This window comes from Falco rusticolus, chromosome 4 (genome assembly GCF_015220075.1).
Source record: "Falco rusticolus isolate bFalRus1 chromosome 4, bFalRus1.pri, whole genome shotgun sequence".
Classification (NCBI taxonomy): Eukaryota; Metazoa; Chordata; class Aves; order Falconiformes; family Falconidae; genus Falco; species Falco rusticolus.
In genome coordinates this window covers 10,500,160-10,514,362 of record NC_051190.1, presented here as the reverse complement: position 1 = coordinate 10,514,362, position 14,203 = coordinate 10,500,160, and the positions used below count along the sequence as shown (strand labels likewise).

Genomic DNA, 14,203 nt, shown 5'->3' with positions numbered 1-14,203 from the left:
GTCCAGCAGGTCCCCAAACCACCTTGCACCATCCTTACAGCTGGTGGCTCTCTCTGTGGGGCTGGTGCGTCCCCTCCACCACCACCTCCCATGCCAAGGCCTGGTTGCCACCCAGGCAGCGGCAGGGTGGCCAGAGCAGGCAGGGCTTGTCCTTGCCCCAGTGCCTGCACTGAGCAATGTTTGGGGACCACCACGGGAACTACCAAGCAAGCCCTAAAGCCGTGGCTAGCACGGCTCAGCATGTGCTGGAGGGAAGTCCTGGTGGTGCTTACGCAGTGCTGAGGCCTGACACCTGGCGGGTGTGGATTTCTAAGCCTCTGGAGAAGCTGGCGTGTTAATTTATAAACTCCGTAGGACTCCTGAACATTGGTAATCTGCTACAATTAACTCCTCAGCCACCACAAAATGCCTCCAGCTTGGCTGGTCCAGCACCAGCGCTGACAGGGCTGTGGCCATGCCAGTCGTGCACACGTGGTGCCCCAGGGGGATTTATGTTCTGCCCCTCCAGGCCCCCCCCCCCCCCCCGCCTCGCTGCCATTAGGTTAATGCCAGAGAAGCCCCGGCCCCATGCACAGCTCATCCGAGAAACCTCAGCTAATAAAGGGCAGCGCAGCACCCGTGTGTCACAGGAGCTTTGCAAGAGCCTCCGCCGCCGGCTGGATTATACATCACACCTCCTCAAACTGGGGATTTGCCATCAAGAAACCCAATCAGGAGAGAGGCAATACTTTTAAAAAAATTATGAAGGCTTTCAACTTTATTTGTTCTAATTGCCCAGCTGACAGCTCAGGGGAGGAGGAAAAAATCATCAGGGTATTACTGCCACAAAATAATTGTAATTGAATCATTCCAGACAATAAAGCAGAGGCACAGGTCACAGGCAGCACATCATTCCCTTGTGCCAGCCCCGCAATACCCCTCACTGCTGCACCACGCTGAAAACACACCAACACAAGGAGATAGTGCTCTAATAGCGGCCTATTACAGCTAATGGAAACGTGTTATCTGCGCCTGTCACCCGTGCATGGAGCAGGAACTGCTGAGCGGGCTCAGGGATAAGGAGTTCCCATGCTGCGGTTTGATTCCCTGCAATGTGTGAAGGCCTTTCCCAGGCAGCGGGACCCCCCCCAGCAGGCTGCCCCCCCTGCTCTTCCAGCCCTGGCTGCGGGGATGGCATGGTGGTGGTGCAAAGGGGGTCATGCTTAGCTTGCAGCTGGGACCTGAGGCGAGCAAGCCCCAGGGACAGCGGCAGCAGCTCAGGGGTGCTGAAGGGAGCAGCCAGCTCTGCCTGTTAGCCCAGCCAGGGCTCTGCCAGCCCCCCACGGCAGGCAGGGCGCTGTCACAGGCAGCACTGCCCAGGGTGTGCTTCTGGCCAGCAGAGCCACAGGCCCTGCCTGCTTCTGGTCTTTTGCTGGGCTCTGGGCTTGCCCCAGCCTGACCCAGCAAAGCCTGGGCTGTGTCACTGAGGGCAAGTGGCACAGCAACATCCCACCACTGCAGCAGGGCACAAGCTGACAGCCAGCCCAGGCAGGACCTAGAAGCAAGCTGAGGTTAGCTCAGGGGGACGTGCAACCATATGCTGCACAGAGCAATGGGGCACAGGGGAGCCAGCTCAGGGTGGGCACCCATAAGTGCTGGCAGCCCTCACATATCACAGTTCCCCCCTAGGTGTGCAGCTTGACACACTGCAAGGCCACAAGCCCAGGCACCTGGGAGACACTGGCCAAAGAGGCAGGAGCTGGAACACAGCCCTGGCCCCATTGCTGCAGGCAGCTGTGCTTGAGGCAGCCCCCATGTCTGGGGTGGGGGGCACAGCCTGCACCTGGCATTTACACCCCTCCTCTTGGCCAGGTCTGCAGCCCCCTGCCCAGCTGGCTCCCCCAGCACGCAGCCAGGAGCAGAGACCAGCTTCCCTGCTTTATCAAGCGCCTGCTGCCCTCTCCCCACGCACACACACACACACACCCCCCACCATCCAAGGCACCCTCCAAAGCACCACCATGCAGGGCCGAGGTTTGGGAACAGATATCCACAGCCAGAGCGCGATTCATTAGCACTCGATACAGACCATTACACCCTTGCTGTACGGGCTTGCTGCCTCGCAGCTCTGCCGGGAGCCAGCTGAGGCTGTGTGCGCTTTGTGGGAAGCAAACTGCCGAGTCCAAGCTCTGCCAAACCCCTAATCTGGGGCAGCGATGCTGGGCAGGCCTGCGGGAGCGATGGCTGTGACCCTAGTAGCAAGGGCTGCTGCCCTCCAACACTCGTTGCCAGCAACATGGTAGGAAAACACAATGTGAGCAGCTGGGTGTGGGAAAACTACTGCGTTACTGCTGTTTATCAGCACCCACTGCTTTGCCTTAGCAGGCAGCAGGCACCTGAGCTGCCCCAACTGTTTTGGTCCGTCCCCCCGCAACAAGACAGGGCAGGCAGGACTACACTCACAGAAGTCCAGTTTAAGACATTTTTATTCCTCTGCATGTTACACTTAGTGTTTAAGAAAATACAGGATCCCTTTTGACATTCATACATTTTTACAGGGGAAAAATAGGTTTCTCTGCGAGGGTGGTTATTAACCCCCTCCATTCCTGAGCATCACTGCCCAGTGCCCAGAGTCCAGGCCTGCTTGTGTCATTGCCTCAAGGTAAAAAAAAAAAACAAAAACAACACAACAAAACCCCAACAAAAACCTCAAATACAGTGCTCAGTATTTCCAGTTCCACTTTCCAATAGCTCCTACACCAGATATTGCAAAGGAAGAGCTGGGGACAGGGAGTGACCAGACTGTGCACACAAATATCTAAGAGACCCATGTTAGCATGTGTGACTACCTGTAAGAGGAAAACAGGTTAATCCCGTTTGCTAGAAACCTAGAGGAAATATAAATAAGGGTTCCCCACACTCGTGCAGAGTCACGAACAGCTACTGGACACCAGGCTCACGCTGCCTCCAACTGCCGCCACATGGAGAGGGAGGGCAGCGAGGCAGAGCTACTACGAAGCTCAAGGCAAGAAATCCACACGCTTCACGAACGGAGAGCGCCTGCCCACGTGCAGCCCCTCTGCTCGGGGCCCAGGGGCAACGCTGCGAGAGGTGGCAAACAGCAGCTTTCACTTGGCAGGACACATCTTTGCATCACGGTCCAGGCCAAAGGCTTCCTAAGGGCAATGTCACCCACACGGTCATTACTTGTAGGCTGCCACAGTGTGCAAGAAATTCAGATTTAAACGTCACTATAGAAAGCAGGTTGAAAAAAGCAGCTGCTGGGGTAAGACCTCTATGACCCTAGGTGGGTTGCTACCCAGAGGCAAAGCTGAGGGCCAGGAGGGAGTGAAAGGCTCACTAGACAAGGCATTAGACAGCAAGCGAGCTACCTCCCCTTGGCAGGGCTGCAGCACATTGGCACTAGCAGCAGAAAACAAAACAGATGTTACAAAAGCTTCTTCCAAGCACCAGCAGACTCCACTTGGTCACTGCAGGGAGAGAGATGCACATGGAAAAGAAGTGATATTCTAAGGCAAAGGCCTTTCTCTTCGGGACCTCAGGACACCAGCGCAGCTAAACACCTCGCCCCCCACCGCTATGTCCCTCGCAAGCTCTCTGCCCTCCCCGCTAACACCAGCTGCCTAAATGCCTCCTGCCCGAGTCTTGCAGGCAAGCCACATGCCAGCAACCCACCCTGCTCCAGCCTCCCCCGAGCACCAGGCTCTGGGGGCACCCCATGCCCTTTCTGCCACTGCCGCTTCTACAGGGCTGGTGAACGCTGTCCCAACCTTAGGCCTCGCACGGAGGGGTATAAGGTATGAGCTGTACTGGAAGGGAATGGGGAGGAAGTGTCAACAAGAGAAGTCGTTGATCCAAGTGGTTCAAACTCCAGTCCAAGCTGAGGTGCGGTTAGCTGGTACCAGGAGAGATTTCTGGGAACTCCTTATAAATCTCCAAGATGATCAGTTTGTCCATCTGGCACTGCTGGCCCTCCTCTTCCTCCCCCAGGATGCGCTGCAAGATGCCCTGCAGGTCAGAGAGGCGGTGCTGGTGCTGCAGATAGGGCGTGGAACGGATGATGGCATGCATCAGAGACAGATACTCCATCCTCAGCTGCCATGTGGGAGGGGAGACAAAACACAGAGCACAATGAAAGATTTAAAGTGAGATAAACAAGCATGGCCAGCCTCCATTACAGCATGAGCACAGGAACAGCTGCCGCTGCACCACCAGCCAAGAAAGTGACTCCAGAGGCACCTGCTTTTCCTTTAAGGCTCATTAATAGCTATGGAAAACTCTGCTTTTCCCGACAGCAACTCAGTGCTGCTCTTCACCCGCTCTCAAACATGTGCACATCCTCTGCCTCTTGCAATATCAAAACAGAGATATCCCTCTTACTTCTACTACTCAGAAGGTCCCTGTTCCCAAAGGTCCCTGAACAGAAGGGTGCAGACCACCAGAAGCCTGGCAGATCTTTCTTAAAACATGCCTTTCTACTGCTGTGTGCTGAGCAGGATAAATCTCCCCTTCCTCCTCGGCCCCCAAGGTTGATTTGAACACCCAGAAATGTCATGCCCACACCAGGACTCCACTCTTGCCTACACTAGCAAGTGCCCCACAGAGGGCCAGGAGAAACACCATTGCTTTGGGACTGTGCTCCCTTCCCTAACTCCTAAGGGTCACTGTGAGCACCTTGTCTCCTGGGGAGAGATCAGCAATCTGCCGCACCAGGATGTCTATCAGGACCATCATGTCCGTGTGGTAGAAGATGCTGGCTGTATCCTTGCTGGCAAAGATGTCCTGCAGAAACTTCAGCACTGAGTGTGGTGGCTGTGGCTGATGCTTGAAGATACAAACTGGATCATCTGGGGGAGGCAGAGACATCATGCTAAGCCACATGCTCCCGGTTGCCCCCTCCTCCATCTCCAGTGCATACCCCTTCATTAGACCCTGCAGGCTTCAGAGAGGAGGCTGTCCCTGCCCTTGGCCTGCCGTTCCCTGCCTGTGGCTACCTTTTGTGCTGGCAGACCTTGGTGCCTTGCACAAAGCTGTGTAATCAGGATGGCAGCTCTGCAGGGTACCAAGCTGAGACCAAACTCATTAGCATTAGCATTAATCATTGTTTATGTTTCACCTACCATCCCAGGTGAGAGCTCATTAGCACACTGCTTCTCAGTGCCTCCCCTTTTTCCTCAACAGCTACCACGGTTTATTAAGTCTGGTCCAATGACCCCTCTGAAAAGCCCATCAGAGCCAGTACCAGAAATGAGCTTTCACCACAGAGACCAAGCTAGTATATCCCAGAGTCACCACATCCTGTTCTCTTGAAAACCACATCCCTGCAGACCCCAAGAAGGGCTCTGGGACACTGTAGCCCCTGCAGTTGTCAGGAAGGCGGGCAAAAGAGAAGCATCTTCATTAGATTGCAGCCCCCCTCTCTCTTCCCCCGGCCCCTCACAGTAAGGTGATCCCTGCAGGGAATCTTGCAGGGAAAGGGCTAAACAAAGGCTTTGGGAGGAGGCCAGACAGAAGAGCACTGAGATGCTGGCTGCTCTCAAGCTGATACTGTGTGGAGACAGTGATTTGCAACCCCAAAGAGAACTAAAGCCAGAGTAAGATGTGCTGCGAGCATCACAGGATGAGTTATTTACCAGCAAATCAGCAAAATGAATCTCAGACAGCAAAGTCCCTGTGCTCCAGAAGGTATTAAAGAGCACAATAGTGGCATGCAGCACAGGCAGAGATACCTGGCACCGCTCTTCCTGCGGAGATCTCCAGCTTTCTAGCAATCTGCTTTGCAAAAGCTCTACATGTACAGTGGATTTCACTCTACGCTTGGAGGAGCCACAAAGCTAACCCTCTGCCGGCAATTCTGAAATGGGAAGTGCCACTCTAAGCAGCATTTTGTAAGGCAAGACCTCCCCCTGCATCTGTCCCCTAGGGCAGATGATTGCCAGCACGGGCTGAGGGTTGTGCCAGCACTGATGGAGTCCTGTCTGTCCAAGGACAGAAGTGGCCCAGGACCAGCTTGCCTCCCAGGCAAGAGCTTGCCTATGCTGCAGCCAGCCACACTACAAGACAGGGCTGATCTGACCCAGAAGTACATCGAAACAGCAGGCCAGATGCCCCTCCTCTCTCCCTAGATGCCATCAGCATCACTTTATTCTTTGTGCAGCGCCATCCTCAGCAGTGCAGCCTGTCACCCTCACAAACTCACCAGGAAGCAGCACGTCCTGCCTGAGCAGGCAGCTCCTCAGCTACCTGCATCCCCAACACACCTGACCCCTTAACAAGCGCTGGGCTCGTCCCTCAGTCCCCGTGAGCTGCACCCGCTGCCAGGCACGCAATGGTGCCGCAGCCACTCACCTCCCCTGTTCAGCAGCAGCAGCAGCTTCTCTGTGAAAGTCTTGACGTTCGAGTGCTTGCTTATTGTAGTCATGATCACACTGTGTTCTGGAACTAAGGAAGAAACCCGTTCAGCACATCCACATCCCTTCGTTTCCTGAAGGCCACAGTTAATAAAAAATAGTGGAGGACTTCTCTTTTGCATCAGTGCTCTGGGGAGCTTGGTGAAACCACAGTCTGCCAGGGCTACAAAAAGTTTCAGCCCCACAAAGCAGGTGGGCAGAGAGAGGGAAGGTGAAAATCGGGAAACACCACAGGAAACCCTTGGGACTTTGTGCTCTCTGCGTGCATCCGATTCACACGTGGGCTCCAGTCCCGCCAGTCAAATACCGTGAAATACCTTGCAAAGGCTACCTGTTGTCAAACATTACCTCTGCTCACAACCCTCTGAAGCCAAGGGCTCCACTCCCTGCTATCTTCTTACTTCATATCAACAGTGTCCTGCTGGAATTTATTGCCTTGCAAGCTCTCATAAGAAGGGATGACCAGGTCCCAGGAGTATGCCAGAGGGGAAGGGTTGTTCTTTCCAGCACTCTGCACTGGGCTGTGCAAGGGGCTGAAGACTTTTTCCAGGAAACGTCTGCTAGCTTGCTTTGGGGGTGATTTGTTGTAACTAAAGCATGTTCACCCTAGCAGATCTTATGCATAAGTGTGAGTGCGCACACTCAGAAGCATCCAAACAGCACGGTGTGGCTATTTCTGTGGCACAGGGCTGGCAATCCTAAAACACTGCACAGGCTGCAGAGTGGTTTAGGGTCCTCTACATTGAAGGGCATCAATATAACATGTTTTGAGGAGGTTTTGAACTAATTTGCACCATTGAACTGTATGATAGATGAATCTTGCAGACAGAGGAATAAAAAAAATCCAATCCACTAATAAACAACCCGAACATCATTTAACATGTTCTTTGATGCTAAGAACAAGTCACTGCTCTCAGCTACACCCCAGGTGGGCAATAATCCCCCAGAAACACGCTGCCTGTCATGCATTATTGCCTAATTACTGCAGCCAGAAAGTATATAGGTAAGTGTGAGAAGGGGTAATGAATGAAAGCAGCAGAGATACACTTAATCAGTCTCTGTGCAATCAACTTTTACATGAAATTAGAAACTTCCACATAAATTTTAATGAAGCACAACTCAAAATAACAAGTAAATTAGTGGACACGATGTCCTTGCTGCCTTATACTCCCCTCTCTCCATGAAGCCAAGGATAAAGCCATGAAGCAGAACAAGGGAAAGTAATTGACTAAAGCCAATTGGAGCAACAGGAGATTTTGAGGTAAGGAGTGGCCTCTCTTAGCAGGACCTGGAACTACTCTCCAGTCTTCCAACAACAGGCTTCAAAACTTGCAGGCAGTGAGAGGGCAAATGCCCTTCTCTAGGGACCGGATGCGTTGTCTGTTCTCATGGACATCAGCAGGGGAGGCAGAACAGAGAAGGGCCATCAGGAGAGAGCACAGCTCAGGCCGAGACTGAGGAGCCCGGCCCCAACACACAGGCATTGAACGAGCTTCAAGAGTTGCAGACAGGTAAGCAGAGGATTTGTCAAGACCTACAGAAGGCAAAGGGCTTTCTTTCTGAACTGGTACCAAGAAACACCCACTGAAGCATTTTCTCTCCCAAATCAGCTGTGCCTATGACTTAACACCACTCACATTCTGCCAGTGCAGCCCAGCAACTGCTTTGATCCGGGCAATGTGGAAGCACAGAGAGAAATCTGCTGGGCGTCACAGAGCTGTTGTGCCCCAGAGGGTCAGTTGGTTGGACATGGGCTCTCAGACCATTTTGTCCTCTAAGGTTTTGTACAATATTTAAGCGCAGTGTATTGCCAGAGGCTAGGGAGCTGGAGAGGTTATCATAGCACCATGAAGACCCCGCAACTCTCCCTCTCTATTCTTCACACCCTCATGCCAGACCACTGAAATCCTGCCAAGGCAGAGCAGCACCAAACCAACCTGGAATGTGGAGATTGAAGGCCAGAAGGACATTGACAAATAAGTCAGGCAGCTGGTCGGTGGTGTCCGAGGGCAGCCCATCCTCAATCACATCCAGCAGGAACTGCACAAACTGAGAGTTGAGATGTTCTGCACAAGGAGAAAGAGGGGCATTTACAGCACAGTGAAAATAAACCAGGCAACAAGGGACCACGCAAGCCACTTCTCCGTGCTTTTGTGCTTAAAAAGCATTGGTGGAGTGCCAGTGTCAGCCTCCAGGGAATTAACTACGCTGCAAGTGAACTAGAGAGACCACTGAAGTGTCTTTGTGCAAGAGAGAAATGGCTCAGAGAACATTCACAGTGCAGGGAACTCTGAAATTTGGTCCCCCACTAGCAATTTTTTGGAATAAATAAAACACCAAATCCTACTCTAGCTGTTGTTGCAGCATCACTGCTGCCAGAGAAGGCTTCAGGTAGGAAAAGGTTTGTATTCTTGACCACTAGTTTAATCCACCTATTTAAAAAAGAGTAATCATCCAGATCATTAGCAATAACCCATTTTTCAATGCAGCTATTAGGAAAGCTCAGGAACTCATGCAAGTAAGTCTACCTGCAGGAAATAATTGCCACAGTTACACGAGGAGAGATAAAGGAGGTGGTGTGGAGGCTCATTCCACAGTCTGTACTGCACCAGCTTAAATCTTGTATGCGTTTACTGGGGTGTTAAAGTGATGCTTCTGAAAAGAAGCTTATAAAAGTCTACTGCATTGCTAGGAAAACCGGGCCCAGAGTTTCCCCACTATGGGAAACACAAGATGGCCTGGGGAAGAAGCAGGCAGGCAGGGCTTTCTGGTTGAAGGCTGGAATGAGAGGACAGAGGAGAAAACAGATCTGGCACAATGTTTGTACTACTTTATTGACTGCAATACCCTTAATCACCTTCACTTCCCCCAGTAACTTGAAATACACTGGGCTGCACAGTCCTGTTAGAAGGGAGACCAGACAGAGTCCACGTTATGCAGCTGACAGTTTAGTGGGTGCCCGTGGAGCGATCTGCGCTCTCAGCCTCATCAACAGACACAGTGTCTCTGAGGCAGGCAAGAGGCACACGCTCTCACACAGGGCATAGGTATAACAAAATGCCACTTAGTCACAGTGGCAGGCAATTCCACGTCTTCTGCAACACGGCATCCGTCTTGCTGGGCTTTCTGCTAGTTGTCCTCACCTCGGCCACCAGGAAAGGTACCTTCCCTGCATCTGCCAGCACGCCCCAGATGTCCCACCATCAGCTTTGCTGTCCTACCAAGCCATAAGCATAAGCTGCTCTTACCATAGTGATGATATGGCAGGGGCTCCCCCATGGAGAACATCATTGCCAACACCAGTGCAGAGTAGCACATCTTCTGATGATCTGCAAGATAAAGGTTCTGCCATTAGTTCTTCTGAGGATGTGAGACACTGTTCCCCAGCTGCAGCTGGGAAGTCACACATTTAATACAGACATTTAACACTGATTAGACTGCTCCTCATTCCTGTATTTACTGAGCTATAAAAGCATTTTTCCCCCTGTTTAAGCACACCACACGCCTTCTGTGCCATGCGTTTCCAAAGCAATTTAAAAATAATCACAACAAGAATTCATGATTTTTTCCCCCCTCCACTTAAGAGGATCTGAGCAAACTTGATCTGAATAATTAAAAAACTCCCCTGCACAGTCCCAGGACACATCCCATAGTTATGTAATTACTGAACCCAGAAAAAGCATCCATCTGGCCACCTTGAAAGACTGCCTGTTCCAACCAACACCACCCCCGGACAGCCACACTGCTTGTTACCATCTCTGCACTGCTCTACTTTCACTACCTCAGCTCTGCCTGGAGGTATAAAAGGTCTCTGGGGAGACCAGATCACTGCTCCTGACTCGGGCTGTGCATCTGCCCACCTCCCAGGCCACATGTGTCTCCAGCATTAATACGTCCCCCAGCCTGCTAGTCCAACACAATTTTTGCTGGCAGCAGCTATACGTGAACGCTCCACAGAACCACAGCCGGTGCCTCTCCTGAATTTTAATTAATGGATACACCTCAACAGATATTTGCAAAGAAAAAAAAAAAAAGTCATGGAATAGGATCTGTGCCATCATCAAATGAGCCTCCAACCACATCAGCAAGCCTGAAGATGATAGGAAAAGGAGTATTATTTTTATCAAGTAGGTTACCACACATACTGGTTAAATAAAGTTCAGCTACATCTGCCAGGAAGAGCCTAGGGTTGCTTGTTACAAGGAAACTGAGTGTGTATTTATTAAAAAACTGACCAAAATTACTTTTCACTAGAGGAGAAAAGAGTCCCTTCAATGTACGATGCTTCTCCCAACAGTACTGCTTCCCTGCATGATTTGTGCTGGTTCCAGCAACTCCCTCCAAACCCCTCAAGACATTTCACTTCTCTATGCACAAACTAATCCATCTCTAAGCACCTGCACCCCGCAGTTTGGTTTTCACTGCACAGGTTGATGCCTTCGCCGTCAATGCATACTCCTGGACTTGACCAAAAGACTTGCAACACTTGGCAGCTCTCAGATTTACTGTTCGCATGGGTAATCGTTCCAGCCTTGCATCCCTGGAAAGTCAGCTCTGTGAGAAAAGCCTCTATAAACAAATAACGCACAGACTTTGTCGGAGCTCCACAAGATGCCTGAGTTTTCAAATAGCAAATACTATTTTGTAAAAACAGATCATCTGGGGCTTAACCAGAGATACTACAGCATTAACAAGATGAAGAGTTTGTAGGAGAGCACTCTAGACCACGTGACAGCAAAGGAAAGCTGGAAACGGCTGTTTACTCCTGGTAAAGAGGGAGGATGCTCAATGACTTCTATATGAGTTCTACTTAAGAAGCTCTCAGCTATAAGGTGTCAGTGATGACAAAGCTCACTGTAGCAGAAAGAATCTGACAAACTGTTCACCTCACAATTCCTTCATTCTTTCCTCCATGGCTTCAGGAGTTGGGTATCAGAGGCAGGTTACTGCAGTAGGTAGGGACCTGCTGTTCCCATGTTCCTAGTAAGACTTTCAGGAAAAAAACTCTCTCTCATCACATTAGGAGCAATGAAACAATGATCTGAGAAGCCAGTGATAAACATGTGGTTGTAGCAAATATGGAGGAAGAGATTAATTACAGATGGGAAGGGGGAGGGTAGTTTTACATGTCCTTGGCCCATCTGCCATGAACTAATGTCCATTCATCTCAGCTGACAGCAGACTCCACTGGTATGTGACAAATCATATTTGCCTAAGGATGTCAAATCAAAGGATGCTGAAACCAGTCAGAAAGGTGAACTTGGGGCAAATCCACATCAACCTGGTGCACTTGCTCAGCACAGACTCGAGAAGTTTTTGGAGTGTCCCAGCTGCAGCAAGAGTCATCCAAGACTCTTCCATGCTGAAGAACAGAGTAACTGCCAGTCAAAGCACAGCTTTATTTTTTTTCTTCCAAAGCAGCACCAGTGGCTTCAAGAAAGTAAACAGCATTACAATACATAGTAACAGCAACTCTCCTGAAGCAGAGGGACACTGCCAACAACAGACTGATTAAGCATCACTCCAGAGGCCGTGAAGGGCAGGAGAGATGTGCCTGTTCGCTCACCAGCCTGCATTTCTGAAGCCAGCTGAGGTACTAGTAAGAAAGCTGCTAAGATGCTTGAAAGATGTTTCTCAGAGGCCTTCAAAGACCTTCCTTCCAACCTCTAAACACAGCAGTGCAAAATCCAGGCACTGAGAGCAGACACAACCGTCTAAAACTTATGTGAAAGGAGCCTGACAGCTCACTTGCATGTACACCGAGCTGCAACAGGGGAGAAAGTCCCCATTACAAATGGCATTATCCCTGTCTTTTCTTTGGAATTGTTCTGACTAATTCTATCTTGCTGCGGCTTATTATAAGCTTTTCTAACACTGATAGATGTACAGGCCAGGCGCAGCAGAGGGAAGGGGCTGTCCAGAAGCAGTAAGACCCAAGCATCTGGCAGAAGAACTGGCCAGCAGCCAACACACTTGTATCAGCCCCAGGGTAGAGTGCCTTCTCATCAAAGGCACCCAGCATCCAAACACAGAGCTGCTGCCTCGGCTGTAACAAGCCAGGAGGGATCCCACGGTGCTGCTGCAGCCAGTTCAATGCTCCCCAGTTGCTTATTGTTGGCATCGATTGCTCTGGTCCCTGCCATCCGCAGAAGGGATTAGCTATTCCACAGCATGTCACGGATCAGCTGCTATTCCCCAGTTTTTAGTACCAAAATAAGCTCAAGTCATCCCAGGATTCAAGGTCATGTTTTCATACAAGGTACCGCTTGCCATTTGCTGTCAGGACATGGAGCAGTAAGCACCAGAATGGCAGGAGGGAACTACTAATGCCCTAAAACACCTGTGAGGGACGGACACATTTGGGTCAAGGATGGTTACTTCTCTGCAGCCCTGCTGTGAAGGCTAAGAGGACTGGATGCCACCCAGATGACATCTGTGCAAGTGCCTGCCATAAGCTTAGCACAAGCAAGGCAGCACAGGATCAGGAGACCGATTTGGGAGGCTCCTGTAACCAAAAGCAGCCTGTTAGCAAAGTAAGAGCAGTTGCCACCCTTCAACTGTACTGCCTACGTATTACAGCACGGAGGAGACAAAAAACCCTCACCTTGAGATGAAGCTAGGGAAAGAAGAGATGCTGCAGAGCTTCAGCTTGGCAGTTCAGAGGACAGAGCAGAGCCACTTTGCACTCTGTGGTGGATTGACCTTGGCTGGACACCAGGTGCCTGCCAAGCCTCTTTGTCACTCCGTTCCTCAGCAGGATGAGAGGGAGAAAATAAGATGGGGAAAAAAACCCTCATGGGTCAAGATAGAGGCAGCTTAATAAAGCAAAAGCAAAGGTTCAGTGCAGAAGCAAAGGAACACAAAAGATGTTACTTCCCGTCAGCAGGCAGTGGCCAGCCACTTCCCAGGAGGCAGAAGACAAACGTCATAAATAACAAATGCCTCCCCCTTCCTCATCCTTTCTCTTAGCTTTATTGCTGAGCAGATGTCATATGGTATGGAATATCCCTTTGGTCAGTTTGGGTCAGCTGTGCTGGCTCTGTCCTCTCCCAAGATCTTGCCCACCTCCAGCCTCCTGGTGAGGGGGGAATGTTGGAGAGACAGCCCTGATGCTGTGTGAGCACTGCTCAGCAGCAGCCCAAACACCGGTGTGTTATCAACACCTTTCTAGCTACCAACACAAAGCACAGTACTATGAAGGCTGCTATGGGGAAGATTAATACCATCTCAACCAGACCCAATACACACCCACTTCCACTGCAGGGCTTTTTAGGTCCCCAAAGCAGAGCTAACACTTGCTGGGAGCCAGGTCTGCTTCAACCAGAAGTCCTATGTGCAGATCAGCAAAGGTGTGCAGAAGTCACCTGGGTCAGAGCTTGATGCTCCATCATATCAAGAGGCTGGCTTAGCCACGCTGTCTGGGATGATGCAGCCCCTGGCAAAACTCTCTGGAGAGCAACGCTGCAACCAGGCAAGGACTAAAAAGGGCGACCAGTCCATCCTGCCTGCACGAAAGCAGCTCGGGGAACAGAGCAGGAGACTGAAGCCTGTTTGGGCATGGTGCAGAAGACACTCACTTGGAAACAATCTTTATGAATTGGTGACGGATGCACGATAAAGTAAGGTTTTGGCAGCACAAAATCAGGAATAACGTTGCCACAGAAATAAAGTCGTAGTCCCACAACCAACTATTATTTACTTCTTGGGCAGTAGAACCTCAGCCTAGAAAAGCAGCTTCTCATGCATAACCAGATAAACCACCACTAGCACGGCAAGTTCACTGCATAGCGTCG

The 14,203-nt window shown here is 50.9% G+C and overlaps 1 protein-coding gene across 3 annotated transcripts in view; it reads right to left on the bottom strand.

Moving 5' to 3' along the window:
* Positions 1-2,447: 2,447 nt before the first annotated feature.
* Positions 2,448-14,203, bottom strand: part of NCKIPSD (NCK interacting protein with SH3 domain) — a 54,198-nt gene continuing 42,442 nt past the window's right edge. For 2 of the 3 annotated variants that reach the window (XM_037383350.1, XM_037383349.1), the window contains exons 9-13: positions 9,659-9,739; positions 8,348-8,476; positions 6,349-6,441; positions 4,675-4,847; positions 3,892-4,095 (exon numbers count right to left, since the gene is read on the bottom strand). In XM_037383350.1, the coding sequence (XP_037239247.1) occupies positions 3,892-4,095; positions 4,675-4,847; positions 6,349-6,441; positions 8,348-8,476; positions 9,659-9,739 (680 nt within the window). Of the gene's footprint in view, positions 4,096-4,674; positions 4,848-6,348; positions 6,442-8,347; positions 8,477-9,658; positions 9,740-14,203 lie in introns of all 3 variants that reach the window. The other variant, XM_037383348.1, reaches the window with a different exon arrangement.